The sequence below is a fragment of the Bubalus kerabau genome, chromosome 17 (genome assembly GCF_029407905.1).
Source record: "Bubalus kerabau isolate K-KA32 ecotype Philippines breed swamp buffalo chromosome 17, PCC_UOA_SB_1v2, whole genome shotgun sequence".
In the NCBI taxonomy this organism is placed as follows: Eukaryota; Metazoa; Chordata; class Mammalia; order Artiodactyla; family Bovidae; genus Bubalus; species Bubalus kerabau.
Window position 1 is genome coordinate 56,285,195 of NC_073640.1, and position 19,748 is coordinate 56,304,942.

The window sequence follows — 19,748 nt, forward strand, 5'->3', positions numbered from 1 at the left end:
TGGACATGAATCTGAGCAAACTCCAGTAGATAGTGGAGGAGAGAGGAGCCTAGCATGCTATTGTCCATGGGGTGGCAAAGAGTTGGACGCAACTTTGGGACTGAACAACAACAAATTATTCAATAATAAATGCAAAGAACAAGTGAAAAAACCAGAATTTGCAAAGGAGAAGTGAGGAGAAAGGTTACATAAAGCCATTGTAAGGCCTCTGGCTTTCATACTGCCCCGGCACATAAGTTGTAGGTGAGGTTCTTCTGACAAACTGTATTGACAAACCCTGCCTGTGGGACACAACTTGGCGCCTGAACAACGACGTGATTGGTTCCTCGTTTCAGTTCTGGCCTTCACCCACTAACAGCGATATTGAGGTCAGTGACCCAAATAGAGGTTATCTGTGGGTACCCTTTGCCCAGCTCTGTAGATTGAGAGGAGGCTGGATGTATGCTGGCTCTGCAGGCATTGGGAGTGGACTTTGAGCTCAGGGGTGGACCCATCAAGGGGCGGTGCTAAGGCTATGGGCGTGGCTGTTGGTTAGACTAAACTCTCATTGGGCGTAGCTAGAGAGAGAGAGAAGGGGTGGGATGCTTGACTGGCAATGGGCGGGGCTAACGCCCAGGCTTCTAATAGCTGGCCCCGGAAAAAACCCCCTTGGTCCTAGGTCGGGTGATCTGTTGGTTGGGGTTGTGATGGAGGCGGAGTGGGATGCGCTGAGAGTGCTGGGAGCGGTTACAGCCCTGTTCCTGCTGCTGCGGGCGACCTGGGCTGTGGGCTCCATAGTCTATGTTTACCTGCTGCCTCAAGCACGCCAGAGCAACCACTGGCTCCGGGCGCACGGGGCCTGGGCAGGTAAGAAAGAAGGGCTCTGCACTAAGCAGGTAGAGGTGGGGCAGCAGGAACACGGACAGATGACTGGTGAGGACCCCTAGTCAGGGCAGAGGCCAGGGACCCCTGGAAGCATGACGGCTGAAGGCTGGAGATGTATGAAGTCCTCCAACCTGTCCGAGGTGTCAGAGCCCCTTGCCGATGAAAGAGGAGGACGAAAACCAGGAGGGTTGGGTCTCAGTGAGGGGGGTTCCCAGAAAAGGTGCAAAAAGGGACAAGAGGGACATGAAGTGGATGACGGGGGTAGGAGAGGGTGGGGATCCCCTCCTGCCCTTTCCTCCTCTCCTTTCTAGTGGTGACAGGAGCCACCAGCGGCATCGGCAAGGCTTACGCACATGAGGTGAGCCAGGGCTTGGGTGGGTGATGGGAGGGCTTCTCCTGTTTGCCTGTTGTCAGCTAAGTCTATCAGACTGAGAATGGTGTGCTCTCTCTGGTTCCCACAGACATCCTCTCCAGGGAGCCTTTCCTCTGCTCCCCAGGGTGGGGGCAGGTGTTTACACTGGGCTTCTTCTTATTTATTCATTCCAAACATATTTATATAGCACCTCCATGCATCAGGCATCTTCTAGATACTAGGGGGTACAACAGTAAACAAAATAGATTTAAAAAAAAAACCAGAAGACCTTGTCTTCTTGAAGCTTATGTTGTAGTGAGGGGAGATATGTGTAAGATAAACAAATGAAATGTATAATGTATCAAATACTGGAATAGTTGCTATCTTCTTCTCCAGGGGATCTTCCTGACCCAGGGATTGAACCCAGGTCTTCTGCATTGCAGGTGGTTTCTCTACTGCTTGAGCCACCAGGGAAGCCCACCAAATGGTTATAAGAGTTAAAGAGAGGGACTTCTGTGGTGGTCTAGTGGTTAAGACTGTGCTTCCACTGCAGGGGGCAAGGATTCCATCTCTGGTCCCTGTTGGGGAACTAAGATCCCACATGCCACACGGTGTGGCCAAAAAAAAGAAAGAAAGAAATAGATTTAAAATTTTAAAAAGAGTTAAAGAGAAAAATAAAGCAAGAAAGGAGAAGAGGGAGCCCTGGAGATGTGCAGGTTCCAATTTTTATATAGCGTAATCAAATATGTCACTGAGAAGGCAGCATTGAGCAAAGATGAGAAGGAGATGAGGGATGGAATCTTGTGAATACCTGGGAGAAGGAATTTCCGGGGAGAAGAAATCACCAGTGCAAAGCTGCCGGGAGCCAGCACGAAAGTTCCCACCCATGACAAGGTCATGCGGGAGAGCCCTGTGGGACAAGGCGTGTCAGGGCTCAAGGACGCCCTCCCTGGTCTGCCTGAGCATCTACCCCAAAACCAGAATCTGTTTTACTATTTTATGACTTTCACCAAATCTTCTGACATTAACAGGGGGCTATCCCCGACCACCTTTCTCTGTAAGAAAATCAACTTAAAACTCTAGTTAATAGGTCTCCTGGACATAATAGGAGTGTTTCAATTCAAACCCCTCTGATGACTTTCTAGCTTTCCTGACAGGTTTGTTCAGAATTCACAGCCTCCCAACCACGAGAGGCACGGGAAGCTTAAGATATTCTAGCAATGCAGAGCTTCTCAGAGAGTTAAAATTGTTAAAATAGAACTAGTAGAGGATTTCTTTGTTGAGCTAATGCTTGCTGCCAAGTTTCCATATCCCTTACCTACTGTGTCCCTGGGAGTGTATTGATTAATATAGTTGGTGTATAGAAATGTAAGTAGTAGCTTTAATGTTTGTAACCTTGGACCCTCGAGTTAATTCTTTTCTTGTTATAGCCCACCACACTTTTGCCCTATAGGAATGCAACTTTATCTAATGCTTTCGGAGGGTGGCGCCTGACTTTAGAATAATCACCTTTAGAGAAAAATAAGTTTTCTGAAGAAAGGGTCATAAAATGTTAACAGGACTCCTGGCCAGAAGATGATGTAAATCACCTAAACTTTTGCATATGATAAGTTTGCAGAAAGAAAGCTTGGCTTCGATAAGGATCAAGGACTGCTGACCTTGCATGACTCTACCCCTTCCCCATTATTCTCTGTGCACAACTTAAGGTATAAAAAGTACTTTGGAAAATAAAGTGCAGGCCTTGCTCACCGAAGCTTGGTCTCCCCATGTCGTTCTTTCTCTCTTTCCTTTTCAGGCTGATCCCCTGGAGCACAGGGGCTCTCTGCGTTCACTTTCTTGCCTGGGCTTCTAAGACCCACTCGAGAAGGTGCCTAAGGTGGGGCACCTTCGCGATTCGAGAGGTCACCTGCGGCGTAAGTGAACAGAGCAAGTCCCGTGCTGGGGCTTTATTGGCTTTCTGCGTAAACCAAGAAATATCAGCCTCTTTTCTCTCCTCTATTTTCTTAAATGCAAAATTCTTTCCTTATCTCTTTATCTATTCTTTTAATCACCGATGCGTCCTCCCGAGGGAATCCCTGGATCCAGCTGGGGCTGGACCCCGGCACAAAGCCCTGCGGTAGGGAGCATCACTTGTTGGAGAAGCAGGAAAAGGCCTGCTGTGATTGTATCAGAGTCACAAGGAGAGAGAAGCAGTAGGACATGAGGGCAGAAATGCAATTTCAGGACAGATCATGGGGTATCTGGTAGGTTATTGTGGAGACTTTAACATCTACTGAGTGAGATGGGTTCTGAAGGGGGATATGATAGATACTATGGGGGGGTGAGGATGCAAGCACGGGGATCCTGCTTATGCAGGCTCTTGCAAAATCCAAGCAAGAGATCTTGATGACTCATCCAAGTGTGATAGCATCGGGGCATGAGAAGTACTTGCACTTTGGTTTTATTGAATTGTCAGCTCGTTTATTTTGGCTGCGCCAGGTCTTGGCTGACCTGCATTAGATCCCCTTAGCACAGGGAATCTTTGATCTTCATTGCAGCATGCTGCATCTTTTAATTGTAGCATATGAGATCTAGTTCCCTGACCAGGAATCAAACCTTGGCCCCCTGCATTGGGAGCACAGAGTCTTAGCCACTGGGCCACCAGAGAAGTCCCAAATTTTGGATTTATTTTGACATTAGTACTCATGAATTCTTTACCAGTTGAGCCACAAGGGAAGCCCAAGAATACCGGAGTGGGTAGCCTATCCCTTCTCCAGCAGATCTTCTCAACCCAGGAATCAAACCAGGGTCTCCTGCATTATAGGTGGATTTCTTTTACCAACTGAGCTAAAAGGGAGCCTTGCACTGACAAGATTTATTCTAAAGATTGGAGGTAGAGTATGACTCCAAACCTCTGACCTTATATAAACTGAAAATTTGCTAAACCCTCTTAATTCTTGTAAACATTTTGTAGATATCTTGAGATTTTCTATGTAGACAGACATGTCATCCAGGTACAGACACAATGTTATTTCTTCTTTCCAATCGGCATACATTTTATTTCTTTTCTCTGCCTTATTGTACTGCCCAGGAAATTAAATAGGACATTTAGAGAAGTGTTCTTAGAGGGAAAGCACTCAGTTTTCAACCATTCAGCATAATGTTAGGTTTTTAAAATTCATGTATGTGTGTATGTATGTATTTATATGATCTTTATAAAGTCAAGAGAGGCCCTTTCTATACCTAGGTTGCTAAGAGTTTGTTTTTTTTTTATCATGGATAGTTGACTTTTGTCAAGTAATTTTTTTGTCTATTGAGGTGTACCAGGGTCCAGCCCTGGTAGGATCCAGGGATTCTCTCGGGAGGACAGCGTCGGCAAAAAGGATAGAAATAGAGAAAGGAATAAGGAAAGAATTTTGCAGTTAAGAAGACAGAGGAGAGAAAAGAGGCTGATATTCCTTGGTTTATCCAGAAAGCCAATAAAGCCCCAGCACGGGACTTGCTCTGTTCACGTAGGCCGCAGGGGCCCTCTCGAATCACAGAAGGTGCCCCACCTTAGGCACCTTCTCGAGTGGGTCTTAGAAGCCCAGGCAAGAAAGTGAATTCAGAGAGCCCCTGCGCTCCATGGAATCAGTCTGAATAGGAAAAGGAAAGAGAAAGAACGACATGGGGAGACCAAGCTTCGGTGAGCAAGGCCTGCACTTTATTTTCCAAAGTAGTTTTTATACCTTAAGTTGTGCATAGAGGATAATGGGGGAAGGGGTAGAGTCATGCAAGGTCAGCAGTCCTTGATCCTTATCGAAGCCAGGCTTTCTTTCTGCAAACTTATCATATGCAAAAGCTTTAGGTGATTTACATCATCTTCTGGCCAGGAGTCCTGTTAACATTTTATGACCCTTTCTTCAGAAAACTTATTTTTCTCTAAAGGTGATTATTCTAAAGTCAGGCGCCACCCTCCGAAAGCATTAGATAAAGTTGCATTCCTATAGGGCAAAAGTGTGGTGGGCTATAACAAGAAAAGAATTAACTCGAGGGTCCAAGGTTACAAACATTAAAGCTACTACTTACATTTCTATACACCAACTATATTAATCAATACACTCCCAGGGACACAGTAGGTAAGGGATATGGAAACTTGGCAGCAAGCATTAGCTCAACAAAGAAATCCTCTACTAGTTCTATTTTAACAATTTTAACTCTCTGAGAAGCTCTGCATTGCTAGAATATCTTAAGCTTCCCGTGCCTCTCGTGGTTGGGAGGCTGTGAATTCTGAACAAACCTGTCAGGAAAGCTAGAAAGTCATCAGAGGGGTTTGAATTGAAACACTCCTATTATGTCCAGGAGACCTATTAACTAGAGTTTTAAGTTGATTTTCTTACAGAGAAAGGTGGTCGGGGATAGCCCCCCATTAATGTCAGAAGAGTTGGTGAAAGTCGTGAAATAGTAAAACAGACAGATTCTGGTTTTGGGGTAGATGCTCAGGCAGGCCCAGAGGGGCACCCCTCAAGTTCTGGCTCACCTTGCCCACCAGAACTCTCCCACATGACCTTGTCATGGGTGGGGACTCCCGTGCTGGCTCCCGGCAGAGATGATCATATGGTTTTCCTTCTTTAGTCTGATTATATGGTAAATTACATCAATTGATTTTGCAAAACTTGAACTAACCCTGCATTCCTGCAATAAGCCTCAGCTTGAGCATTACCTCTTATCCTTTTTCTATATTGTTGGACTTGATTTACTCATATTTCATTGAGAATTTTTGTGTCTAAGTTTATGAGAGGTATTAGTTTGTAGTTTTCTTGTCATCTTTGTTTGATTTTTGCTTTTGGGATAACGATGACCTCATAAAATAAATTACTTATAGGATTTGTGACCAGAATACCTCAAAGAATGGAGCTGCCATTACTGCAATGGAGTTGAACTGAGGAGAAGACCAGGTTTGGGGGAAGTGGAAAGGACTCTAGTTTTGGACATTCTAAATTTGACATTTTGGACATTCTATCTTCCTTGGTGGCTCAGATTATAAAGAGTCTGCCTGCAATGCGGGAGACCCAGGTTTGATCCCTGGGTTGGGAAGTTTCCCTGAAATAGGAAATGGCAACCTCCAGTATTCTTGCCTAGGAAATCCCATGGACAGAGGAGCCTGGCGGGCTATATATCCATGGGGTTGCAAAGAGTTGGACATGACTGAGCGACTAACACACACATTTGAGACACCAGTTAGCTATCCAAGTTGTGAAGTTCCAGAAGTTGGAAATGCCATTCTGGAGTTCAGAATGGGTGGAGATAGAAATTGAAGCATCAACATCATAACAATGCCATTTAAAGTCCTAAGACTAGGGGGCCTCCCTAGTGATCCAGCGGTAAAGAATCCATTTGCTAGTGCAGGAGACGTGAGTTTGATCCGTGGTCTGGGAAGATCTCACATGCTGAGGAGCAACTAAGTCCATGCCTCACAACTACTGAGCTTGTGCCCTAGAGCCTGGGAGCCACAGATACTGAGCCCATATCCTGCAACTACTGAAGCCCATGTGCCTACAGCCCGTGCTCTCCAACAAGACAAGCCACTACAAAGAGAAACCCGAGCACTGTGACTAGAGAGTAGCCCCTGCCTGCCACCACTAGAGAAAAGCCCACACAACAATGAAGACCCAGCACAGCCAAAAATAAATAAATACATAATATTGTAAAAAATAAAGTCCCAATACTAGAAGAGATGCCCATGGTAGTGGGTGTGGATGGAGAAGGGGAGCATAGTCTGAATCACCCCAAAGTGCTCCCTGGAGCACTCAAAGTTAAGAAGCACAGAAGATGAGGCACATGATCTGAGCCAGAGCAGGAGGGAAACCAAGGTTGGAAGAGATGTCTGGGAAGCCAGGGGAAGAACGTTGCCTGGAGGAGGGGGTGATCGTGTCAGCTACTGCTGGGAGGTGCTGAGGACAGCACTGGGTTTACGACTGTGGAAGTTACTGTTGACCAGAGTGGTTTGGGTGGCACAGTCGGGGCGGGAGTCCAACTGGAGTGGGTACAAGCAGGCCCGGGAGAGAGCCAGGGTAAGCAGTTCTTAGAATGTTGAGTAAAGTGGGGTGGCGTGATAAGAAACGGGGAATACGGGAACAAAGAAGACCTTCTGGCAGGTCTGCATGTTGAACGGGAATCATCCAGAAAAGAGCGTGATGCAGGGGGAAGAGGGGAGAAAGCTGCAGCGATGTCCCTGAGTGGGCACGAAGGCAGGGGAGGCTAGTCGTTGTTTAGTCACTAAGTCATGTCCGACTCTCTTGTGACCCCATGTAATGTAGCCCTCCAGGGCCCTCTGTCCATGGGATTTCCCAGGCAAGAATACTTCATTCGGTGCACCCTGGACTGTGTGCTGTCCTTTAAGCTAGCCAGCCTTTGTGCAAGGGCCTCTGCACTTGTTGTTCCTTCTGCCTGGAATACTCTGGCCCCAGAATGCATGCTCCGCGAGGGCCGACTTCCCTTATTTCTCTTTTATTCACCTCTGCATCGGCAGCGCCTGCAACAGCGCAGCACACTGTCAGCACACAGTAAATATTTATGGCTTTCGTGAATAAATAAACGAATGCATCTCCTGCAGCTCGCCTGGAGAGGTCTGAACGTCGTCCTCATCAGTCGAGACCTGAGCAAGTTGAAGCACGAGGCAAAGGAGATAGGTGAGTAGAGGAAAGGAGGGGAGCTCGGAAACGCGGCCCTCCTGGCTTAAGGGCTGAGGTTGGACTGGGGGTGATAGGGGCGTGGTCGGAGGCGTGGTCGGGGCGTGGTCGAGGTGGGTGCAGGGAGCACGCTCCCACTGCCTCTGGGGCCTCCGAAGGATGGGGTAAGGGCCTGGGGCTGAACTGAGACTGGAGTGAGATGCAGGCAGAGATGAATTACAACCAAAAGCCTGGCTCCCACTCCGCCTCTCCCCCTCGCCCCCTCAACCTCTCACACACTTCCCAGAGCGGCTTTACGGCAAAAGCACACGAGTGATTCAGGTGGATTTCACCGGGGGCTTGGAAATCTACGAGACCATTGAGGCAGGACTGAAGGACCTGGAGATCGGAGTATTGGGTATGTCCCCGAGCCCGTTGGGAGAAGCACTGCTCTCAGTCGCCCCCACCCCCCCAACCCCCGGGCTCACCCTGACCCCGGAACACTCTCCTGGTCGCCCTCTCTGGCAAACACTCCCCTTTGCCCCCGCCCGGTGTCCCTGGGACTGTTGGAGTGACACAAGCACTTTGTCCCCTCTCATTCAGTAAACAACGTGGGCCAAAAATATACACCCCACATGAGTAAACTGCTCGACTGTGAGGACGTGGCCAAAGTGAGTAACACCGAGAACTAGTCCGTGGGACCTCCGCCTTACACTGCTCCCTCTGTTGGAAAACCCCGCGCAGTACACTAGCTTGATCAAGTGGAGAGCTAGGGAATCTATGTTCTCCTTCCACAGGGCGCCCTTCTGCAGTGCTCAACCAGGACCGCTGTCTAAATTGAGTCTGGTTCTGCCCGTTTTATATTCTCCGATGCTAACTTTCTGGAGAAATGACGGACTTCCCTGGCGGTCCAGTGGTTAAGACTCCATGCTTCCAATGAAGGGTTGGGGTGGCGGGGGGTGGGTTCTGTCGCTGGTCAGGGAAATAAGACCTCACATGGCCAACAGTGTGGCCAAAAAAAGAGTAGGGGGCGGGGAATGAGCCACGTGGGAAAATCAGCGCTTCAGTCTCATATCTATAAAATGGGCATCAGTGTTTTTTGCTGACCTCGTAGAGCTGATAAGATAATATCAGCTGATAAGACAACATAAGGCACATAAACCTAAGTTGTGTGCTCCATAAACAAAACAGGAGATCAGGATGGCTTTTAAATTCTCTATTGTTAGTTCTAATCATGTTAGTTTAAGACGTATGTTGTGGGAGTGGGTCGGGTAAAAGTATCTAAGGCCTTGATAAGACTAGAGAGTGGGGGCACTCTCCGTCCCCCTTCTGATGTCTATGTCAGAAGCTTTCCCTGTCCCTTTATCGCGTTAATAAAACTTTGCTACACACAAAAAAATAAATGAATAAATTCTAAATATTATTATTTCAAGAGGAATGCATAAGGGAGTGGGAGGGAGGTCCAAGAGGGAGGGGATATATGTATACACAGAGCTGATTCACTTCGTTGTACAGCAGAAACTAACACAACATTGTAAAGCAATTATGCTCCAATAAAAATTAATCTGTGATAACAGAAGTCAGAAAAGGAAAAGAAGGCACAGGCTCATTTTAGAAAATGCAAGGAGAATCAGCCTGTGTATTCTGCCTCTGGTATTAGAGGAAGTTGTGACTGAAGACTAACCCTGCAAATGAGAATGAGTAGGAGAGCTGGATAAAATAGTTTTAAAATAACTGTTTGAAGGCATCAACCTACTAAGGCAATGAGGAATTGTCACATCAAGATTTGAGGGAAGAGAGAATCCAAGAGAGGTGAAATCTGACCTTTGAGAATGTAGAGTCTTAGCCACTGGACCACCAGCGAAGTCCCAATACTTCCTTTATGTGGGTAGAAGCTTAAGATTTGTGTTCAGCTTTTACTCTAAGATTTGTGCACTTTGGTATGTATATGGTATGCATTTATAAATAGTTTACTGATCAGAAAATCCAAAGAGAGAAGTTTACGAAATGAAGGTGAAAATCTCCCTTCTCCCTTTAATCTTCCCCCAAAGCGCCCCCCAGTTTAAAATAGTGATAGATTTTTCTCTTTATGCCTACAGAAGGATGTATGTGTAATTTTTACCCAAATGGCGGCAGCCTATTGTTCTGCACTTTACCTTTCACAAGTAGACATGTATCTTGGGGATCATTTTAATCAGAATAATTAGCTGATCTATTCTTTTTACTTGTTGTTCAGTGGTCTATCCATGGGCTACCCAGTGTTTATTTATTCATCCCAGTATTGAAGGATATTCAGGATGTTTCCTGGTATATCTGACTACAAATTGTGTTATAATGTATTTTTGGACATATGCATTCCCCACATATGTGAGTGTCTTAGAAAGGAATACATTTCCAGAAGTGGAGTCGATGCGTTGAAGTTTATGTGTATTTTAAATTCTAGTAGATGCAACTTTTAAAAACTGTGTTCCACATTAAAAGAAAAGTAAGCTAGAAAATATGGGAGTTGTGGCAGAGTTGTGGTGAAGGAAAGGACTGATTGGTTCCATTTTCTTCCCTTAGAAACTCCAGGATATTATGAACTGCAACATGATGTCTGTGGCCCAGGTGAGTCAGGGCTAGGAGGGACTGGGTTCAGAGTCAGCGTAGCTCTGACCACTCTGGGTGGTCCTCAATATCCCCCAGTACTGGACTTGGCATGGAGGCAGTGCCAGCGGAATAGTCCCTGATGGAAAGTAGGGGGACAGGAGTGAACTTGAGGAGGGAGCAGGAGTCTGGGCAGGTGAAGGCAGTGGAAAGAAGGAAAGACAGGATCCTCTTCATTTGTCCTGCAGATGACTAGAATCCTCCTGCCCCGAATGGTTAGCAGGTAAGAGGCAGTCTCTTTGCTTTTCACTCTGGATCTTTCCCCATCCAACCTCTGGCTATTTCTATTCTCCAGCTCTCCCATTCACATTTCCAACTCTTCCCTATCTCTCTGATCTTTCTGATTAGCATAGCGACTAAAGGGTGGGGAGGTGGGTAAATCACTGAGACCCTCTTCCCCGTTGGTAGTGACTGCCTTCCAACTAATGCTTCCTCCTCCAGGGGCAAAGGCATCATCATCAACATATCTTCAGTAGCTGACAGGAGGCCCTGTCCAAATTTATCTGTGTATGCGGCCACCAAGGTACCCAGACCCAGAGACCGGGCACAGGCTGGCTGCCATGCTGTTATTCCTACAGTAGCCCTTAATTCTGGCCCTGAGGTTATGGTGGAAAAGACCCGAATGTGTGTGTGTGTGTGTGTGTGTGTGTGATGTTTCACCAGAGTCTGAAGCTATTAATAGGTCAGATATCTGGGGCACAGTCCAGTGCGCAAGTCAGATTTTGTGTTTTTTTAAGAGCAAAGAAAGCTAGGATTTCGAGAACCGGTTAGGTGGGAGGAGGTCAGGGAATACACAGAGAATGGCGCGGCTGGAATGGAGAGTGAGGAGTATGGGAACAAAAGGAGGGCTTAGAGCAAAGAAACTTTCGGGTGTTAAGGTGAGAACTTGAGCCCTGAGGGAGGGGCCCCTCCGGGAACGGGGGAATGTTCTAGGATACGGATGGCACGACGGGACAGGGGGCGGGCTGGAGGACTCGACGCGGAAAGCTCGTGGTCCTGGGACCCTCCTTTCCTTCTCCGCAGGCCTTTGTGCGAAGCTTCTCCGTGGCCTTGGGGGCAGAGTACCACTCCAAAGGTGTCATCGTGCAGGTGCCTGACTCCGGAGGGAAGGAGCTCGAGAGGGGCAGGAGTGGCAACTCTTGAGGGGAGGGCTCTGAGGGAGGAGGAGCTTGGATTCTGTGGAGGCTCCTAGGAGGAGGGGCGGGCTGGGAATGAGGTGGGGGTGAGGTCTGAAAGAGGACCACGACTCAGTCTCAAAAAGCTTCGGTGGATGTAAATCAACTATACGTCAGTAAAATTTAAGAAAGAAAGGAAGGGAAGGGAGGGAAAAAAAGAAAAGAGGGAGAGGTAAGAAGGGAGGAAGGAAGGAAAAGAGAGAGAAAGAGGGAAGAAGGAAGGAAGAACCTTTTTTAAGAAAAAGCTTCCGTGGCAGGAAAGTCGCAAGGGGTGGGTTCTCGAGGGGGCGTGGTCCTGGAGGCGTGGTCAGCACATATCTGGGGGCGTGGTCCGCAAGAGGGGTGGGATTCAGGGATTCTCGGAGAGGGCCCGGGAGTTTAGGCTTGGGCGGGAAGGGAGTTCTTATCTTGGCCCCTTTCCTACCTGCAGACAGTGAGCCCCTTTTTGGTTGAAACAAATATGACCTATCCCTTGAAAAAGGGACTGCTCGTAGTGAGCTCCGAAGACTTCGCTCGGCAAGCATTGGACACGCTTGGCCTCACTTCCGAAACCACTGGGTGCCTCAGCCACGCTGTACAGGTGCTTTCCTGGGGGCAGTCCTAGGGTGCGAGCTGGATGGAACAGCCCCTGGTGCGGGTCCACTAGTCCTCAGAAAGGGGGAGACGGACAGAGAAGGGGAGGGCCCCTAGCCCGGGCTGGGGAGCCGGGAGAGGAGAGGGGAGACTCAAGAATGGGGCGTGTCTTGATCCTTGGTACCTCTCCTTCCCAGGATTTCCTGCTGACCATGCTCCTGCCCAGTTGGTTTATCAGTCCTAGAGGACTTTTACTGTTGGAGAGCCGTAATGTAGCAGGATTCCTTTCTCAAAGAACTTGACTAAAGGCCTTGAAGGCGTGACCGCATGTCTGTCGTCCCCCACCCCTTACCAGAATCCTAAACCAGAATCGTTGTTAGGGAGACCTCCCACCGGACAAACAGACCAGTGGAATGGAATTGGTCTTCCAAATACCCGGACATTAGTGACAACCGCAGCAGCTCAACTCTCTGGCAGCAAAATGGAGCTCTTAATATGTGCCGCTAAGACTAGATAGATATTTGGAGAAAAACAAATATACACACACACATAATATATATGTACAAATATAGCTTGTAGCCATGATGGCTGCACAACTTTGTGAAATACTAAAACCCACTAAATTGTACACAATTAAAAAGGGTGAATTTTATGGTATGTGAATTAAATCTCGATAAAAATACTTTTAAAACAGAGAGCCCCTGTGTATGTATGTATGTGTGTGTATATATATATATATATATGTATAAAGTTGGGTTTAGTTCTCACACCATGTACCTGCATAAACTCCAAATAAATTAGAAATCCCTAAATCTCTGTGTGAAAGTGGAAACACATCAACTAGAAGAATCCATGAATGAATTTCTTTCCATCTTGAAAGGGGGAGAATCTTTTATTATTAATATTGAAAATTAAAAGCAGCAAAAAAAAAATTGAACTGTAGTTAATGACATACAGGCTGATTATTTAGGAAAAGTGTACTGATGTCTGCAATTTACTTTGAAATGCACTGAAAAGTTAGATGGATAGAATAAATAGAAATACGGTTAAACAAGTATGGCAAAGTGTTGGTAACAGAATCTAAGTGGTAGACACATGTACACCTCTTTCAACTTTCTTGCATCTTGAAATTTTCCATAATAAAATGTTGGGAGAAATCCAGGAGCAATAAAATTAAATTTTTAAATAAAACGACTTAAGCAGATTTAGAAGTCACTTAAGATGATATGCTTTTTATCACATTTCCGGTGAAGGACAGGCTCGGAACCCTGGAGAAGAAACGGACTTCTTTGAGGCGAAGCGCGGATGTAGACCATCTAGACCATCGAAGAGCCGTCGTTCTTAGCACTCCTTGGTGCGGGTGGTTGTGGGTAGCGCTCAGAGGAAGGAGGATAAACAAGGGCGGGCACCAAGCTGAAGCAGGTGGAGGTGGTCGTGCGATCTGGGTGGCACTGCAGGCCTTGTGTCCGGACCTGAACCTGGACGAGGGGAACACAAGCTGACTCCGCCGCCATCCAGGACATCCTAGAGGAAGTTACACACTGGTCGGCTTGTTCGTTATCTGTCGCCTGCCTCAAAAGCATTATCCTCACAGTTGGAAACCGTACCTTGGAAGGAAATTAAGCGAAACGCAGTTTTGATGTGTCTACTGTAATTTTCAAAAAATTTGAGCCAATTTTTAAAGATGTGTTTCAAAATCCATGTGAGGAGCCACCAAAGTTACCACGAAGCAGGAAGCAGAGGATTCCTTGCAGTGTTAAGGAGCTTTTTAATTTTTTTTTTTTTTTGGACACTTTGTTTATACTCAGGATAATTTTCATATGATTGGAGATGATTCAGTAAACTTTTATCATTTCCTTCTGTGCTGCTTGGATCTGATTTTCGCCAGTGACATTATATGCCCAAATAGATGAGACTCCTTGAACTAATCTTTAAAGGTTTACCATCCTGGTTTTCATATTGCTGATTTTAGAGCTTCTGTGTAGCCTCGCTGCATCACTGCTATACTGTGTGAACTATAGCCAGAGGGATAAAAGAACACTACTTTAAGCCGTGTGTTTCAAAACTATTTGACAGGAAGACTTTAAAGGAGAGAATGCCTCCGGGGCCTTTCCAGTTTACTGACAATAGCGAAGCAGTGAACACGGAGTGTGAAGAATATGTTTTATCTGTTGGTGGTTATGATGAGAAGCTCTTTTGGGGAGAATATGCAGAAGAGGAAATAAACTCCTGGAAGGTTCACTGGTGATGCCCTGTTTGGAAACTGACAACCCAGACTACTGTGGCGTGTAACCGTCAACAATACTTTGAGACAAACAAACGTTATTTATACCTTCTACCCTACTGACAGGACAGAAGTATTTAAGAAAAAAAGTAGAATCATTAACTCCTGTTGCTTCAGTCACTCAAAGTGTGAGCTGATTACAGAGTATTGTGGCTGGATTGAAAAATGCACCAAGTAACCAAGTTATAAATACTTTTGAGTCTTGTTTGTGTAATCCTAGGGAAAACATAATGAAACATAATGAAACTCTGCCAACACTATACTCAATCAACAGATGAACAGCCAGAATCTTGCATATACTTCGCTGTAAACAAACAGGAACTTGCAGAAATTTTGTATTATAAAATATTAGAGACCGCAATGGTTCAGGCAACACAAAAGACTTCATGGAATAGACATGTCAGTTATTTTAGAGCAGGATATATATTTTTCAACATTCCTTGATGGCCTGTTGTTTGGAAATTGTCCTCTTTGCCTATAGCTCACTTCATACTTTTCTCTGGATTGCTAAAGTTTTTAATCTGTGGCCATTTTATTTTTATAAGGTTATAGAGGTGGTGGAGTGACAGTGGAAACAGTGACAGACTTTATTTTCTTGGGCTCCAAAATCACTGCAGATGGTGACTGCAGCCATGAAATTAAAGGATGGTTGCTCCTTGGAAGAAAAGCTATGACAAACCTAGACAGCATATTAAAAAGCAGAGATATTACTTTGCCGACAAAGGTCGTCTAGTCAAAGCTATGGTTTTTCCAGTAGTCATGTATGGATATGAGAGTTGGACTATACAGAAAGCTGAGTGCCTACTAATTGATGCTTTTGAACTGTGGTGTTGGAGAAGACTCTTGGGAGTCCCTTGGACTGCAAGGAGATCAGACCAGTCAGTCCTAAAGGAAATCAGTCCTCTGGGAAGACTGATGCTGAAGCTGAAACTCCAGTACTTTGGCCACCTGATGAGGAGAACTGACTCATTGAAAAAGACCCTGATTTGGGGAAAAATTGAAGGCAGGAGGAGAAGGGCATGACAGAGACTGAGATGATTGGATGGTATCACCGATTTGAGGGACATGAGTTTGAGCAAGCTCTGGGAGTTGGTGATGGACAGGGAAGCCTGGCATGCTGCAGTCCATGGGGTCACAAAGAGTTGGACTCGACTGAGCGACTGAACTGAAGTGATAGAGGTAGTGATCTGCTCAGAAGAGGGACTCTCCAGGGACATGGTGAAACACCTGAACAGCATCAAAGAACAGATTTTAGAGAATTTAGTATGGAGTCATGATTCTGCACTGTGGGAGGCTCTTCATGCTTCTGCAAAGTTCCTACCTGTGATGAAGTTATATTCCCAAATAATTTTGAAACAGGAGGTAGGGACATCTTTCCCATGATGCCAGTGTCTCCTGGGTCAAAGAAATGGATGACCTTGTCATCCAAGGGTCAAAGAAATTTGGACTGACAGTGGAAGTCTTCAAAAGGGTAGGGAGCTGTTGTCTCCAGTTTCTGTCCATGAACACTACAGTTCTACAGCTGGGAGTGCTAAGACACTTTGTGGGGAAGACTCCCCACAAAGGAAATGCATAAGGACAGGATCATAACAGAGGGAACAAAATAGAAATTTGTTCCTTCTTCAAGCATTACCACTGAAAATATGTCAGTTTCACCCAGGCAGAGTCTTCTGTTAATGGCCAGAGACATAGAATAGGGACAACAGGACATAAAATTACAGTCCCATTGCATACAATCCAGCAAATGATGCTGGATCGATCACACTGATATCAGTTTCCATGGATGGGTCAGTCCTTATGCCAAGGAGTGCTCTGCTGTCTAAATTCAGTGCAGCGCTTCTAAGAGTTTGAAAGATATCAACTACGTGATAAGGCAAGGTGAGCACAGAACCAAGAAATGGGCAATAGGGACTTCCCTGTTGGTCAGCAATTAGGACTCTGTGTCTCCAATGCAGGGGACACAGTTTCCATCCCTGGTTGGAAAACTAAGGTCTTACGTGCCTTGGCCAAAAAATATAAAAGCAAGCAATAGCTATTGATGGTGTTGTAGAATGATGATGTGTTACTTAAATAACTATAGGATGTTGTCAGTGAAAGAGCAGATCATTAGCCCCTCCCCATTTCTATGATAAAAGCACTTTCAGGATGTTTTGCAGAAAGTTGGGGCTCTGTTTTGCAAAACATTCAGCTCTTGTAAGTAGTAAATATCACTGAGTTACAAGAAAACTTGCATCAAAATTAAGCGGGATTTTTTTAAACATTTGTCCAAAATGTAGTTGCAGATATATTTGAGTTGGATTGCAAACAAATGTTTTAAGTACCTTCTAAACATGTTAATAGTCATAGTTTTTCTTTTTTTTTTTTTGGCCACACCATGTGGCCTGAAGGGATAGATCTTAGTTCCCTGATAAGGGATCAAACTCTTGGCTCCTGCAGTGGAAGCAGGAAGTCTTAACTCCTGGACCACCAGGGAAGTCCCAAAGTTTTTAACATATTTGTTCTTTGGGTTTTTCAGATGAAGTAAGGGGAAACTTTATCATTTTATAGCCCACTTTTTAAAATAATCAAATGTCTTCTCCTTCTAGGCTTCATACTATGAGGGTGAATAATCCGTTTTTGGCAAGTATGCTTTGAGAGGCTTATGTTCCCAGTTTAATGTTGGGCAGGAGTCGGGTCCCATAGCATCTAGGGCAGAGGAGATGCACCAGCCGTCTTTGACCCAGTGTGGTAACTGTACATCCAGGTGCCAGGACCATTCTGGGCTGTCCAGACTCTTCTCATGCCCTTCCTCTCCTTGAATAGAGGTAGATTTATACCTGAACCCCTTCACAATCTCCACGACTTACTTTCCAACCCTAAGCCCTCTTAGCCTGGTGTCACAACCTAGCAAGAGAGATACTTTCTCCTTTTTAAAATTACTATCATTTTGTTTTCTAAGCCATTAACTTAATTATATATGATTATATTATGTCATATCGGAGAAGGCAATGGCAAGCCACTCCAGTACTCTTGCCTAGAAAATCTCATGGATGGAGGAGCCTGGTAGGCTGCAGTCCATGGGGTCGCTAAGAGTTGGACACGACTGAGCGACTTCACTTTCACTTTTCACTTTCACACAATGGAGAAGGCAATGGCAACCCACTCCAGTGTTCTTGCCTGGAGAATCCCAGGGACAGGGGAGCCTGGTGGGCTGCCGTCTATGGGGTCACACAGAGTCGGACACCACTGAAGCGACTTAGCAGCAGCAGCAGCATCTTATGTCATATAATTCTCAAAATAGGAAGCTGCTTCTCAAGCCAGTAGAGTAAAATACAGAAAAGAGTTGTTAGAAACTGAATTTCCTATTAGTGAGATAACACCATGAAAATAGGGGAGATGTTCTTTCTGAGGTCTTAATAGGATTGTTCATTCTCAGTGTCTTAATTGATCCCCTAAGAATAGTTGAAACCTTGTCCAAAACCACAGTAATATCACCTCATACCTTTTAATTATACTATATACATCAATGAAACATCTGCATATTACTCCCCTCTCTTTGTTCTCAGAATCATTGCTACTTTGTAAGTTTCCTATTAGGGTTTTTATAAAGCAATTCTTTTTTTTTTTCAAACTTTAAACTTTTATCTTGTATTAGGGTATAGCTGATTAATGGATTTCCCTGGCAGCTCAGACAGTAAAGAATCTGCCTGCAATGCAGGAGCCCCAGGTTCAATCCCTGGGTCAGGAAGATCCTGTGGAAAAAGGAATGGCACCCCACTCCAGTATTCTTGCCTGGAGAATTTCATGGACAGAGGAGCCTGGTGGGCTACAGTCCATGGTGTTGCAGAGTCAGACACAGCTGAGCAACTAACACACACACACACACACACATACACACATAGCTGATTAACAATGTTGTGATAATTTCAGGTGAACAGCAAGGAACTCAGCCATATGTACACATGCCCCCCAAGCCCCTCTCCCATCCAGACTGGCATATTACATGGAGTAGAGTTTCATGTCGCGTGTATGTTCAATAGTCCTTGTTGGGTATGCATTTTGAACATAGCAGAGTATATGACCTTCCCAAGCCCCCTATTCTTTTTTTTTTTGGCTGCACTGGTGGCTGTGTGAGGCTTTCTCTAGCTGCAGTGTGCTGCTTCTCATTGTGTTGGCTTCTCTTGTTGTGGAGCACAGGCTGTAGGTGTGGGGGCTTTAGTAGTTGCAGTTCCTGGGCTCTAGAGCACAGGCTCAACAGTTGCGGTGCATGGGCTTAGCTGCCCTGCAGCAGTGTGCAATCTTCCTGGACGAGGGATTGAACCTGTGTCTCCCGAATTAGCAGGCAGATTCTTAATCACTGGACCACCAGGGAAGTCCCCCATTAGGGTGTGATCCCTGGACCCCTTAAGGATGTTTTCCAGGGCTAGGGGTGCAGCTTTCCAAAGAATCAATGGTTCAGTATTCACGTTTTCTAGTGTGTTTCCAGGATCTAGAATGACATGGATAAGCAATTCTTAATTTTGACAAAATGTTATCAAATTTACCATCTGAGTCACCAGGGAAACCCTATGTATGTTTATTAAATTGCAAACCTTGTTTTTTTAATGCAGAGTATTTAACCCTGGCTAATTTGAATTAGTCTAAGATTTGTCTATGAATTAGTAATTATGACAGGAAATTTATTGTTAAATTTTAAGAAGAAAAGTGACATTTTACTTTTCTGGAAATTACATCCTCATTTTTTGTGTAGTATCTACCTGTTTTATAAGTCAAATAACATTAAGTCATCTTGAATCCATATAAATATATGTTATACTTTTATTATATCAGTTCAGTTCAGTCGCTCAGTAGTGTCCGACTCTTTGGGACCCCATGGACTGCAACATACACCAGGCTTCCCTGTCCATCACCAACTCCCAGAGCTTGCTCAAACTCATGTCCATCAAATCGGTGATGCCATCCAATCATCTCATCCTCTGTCATCCCCTTCTCCTCCTACCTTCAATCTTCCCCAGCTTCAGGGTCTTTCCTGAAGAATGAGTCAGTTTTTCTCATCAGGTGGCCAAAGTATTTGAGTTTCACCATCAGTCCTTCCAATGAATATTCAGGGTTGATTTCCTCTAGGACTGACTGGGTTGATCTTCTTGCCTTCCAAGGGACTCTCAAGATTGGATCTTCTCAAGCACCACCGTTGCTGCTGAGTCGCTTCAGTCGTGTCCGACTCTGTGCGACCCCATAGACGGCAG

At 45.5% G+C, this 19,748-nt stretch overlaps 1 protein-coding gene and 1 pseudogene across 2 annotated transcripts; both read left to right on the plus strand.

The window, feature by feature from the left end:
* The first annotated feature begins 615 nt into the window (after positions 1–615).
* On the plus strand, positions 616–13,454 carry LOC129631700 (very-long-chain 3-oxoacyl-CoA reductase-B-like). 2 transcript variants are annotated; one of them, XM_055552879.1, is made up of 11 exons: positions 616–846; positions 1,176–1,222; positions 7,791–7,866; positions 8,153–8,263; positions 8,449–8,516; positions 10,408–10,452; positions 10,680–10,714; positions 10,933–11,014; positions 11,515–11,580; positions 12,097–12,246; positions 12,437–13,454. In XM_055552879.1, the coding sequence occupies exons 1-11, from the start codon at positions 687–689 to the stop codon at positions 12,539–12,541; spliced, it is 945 nt and encodes a 314-aa protein (XP_055408854.1). In that variant the 5' UTR covers positions 616–686; the 3' UTR covers positions 12,542–13,454. The 2 variants fall into 2 exon arrangements, with proteins under 2 accessions (XP_055408854.1, XP_055408855.1); XM_055552880.1 differs by lacking the exon at positions 1,176–1,222 and having other exon boundaries at positions 655–846.
* Positions 13,455–13,465: 11 nt separating this feature from the next.
* Positions 13,466–16,374, plus strand: LOC129630676 (retinoblastoma-like protein 1; annotated as a pseudogene).
* The last annotated feature ends 3,374 nt before the right edge of the window (positions 16,375–19,748 follow it).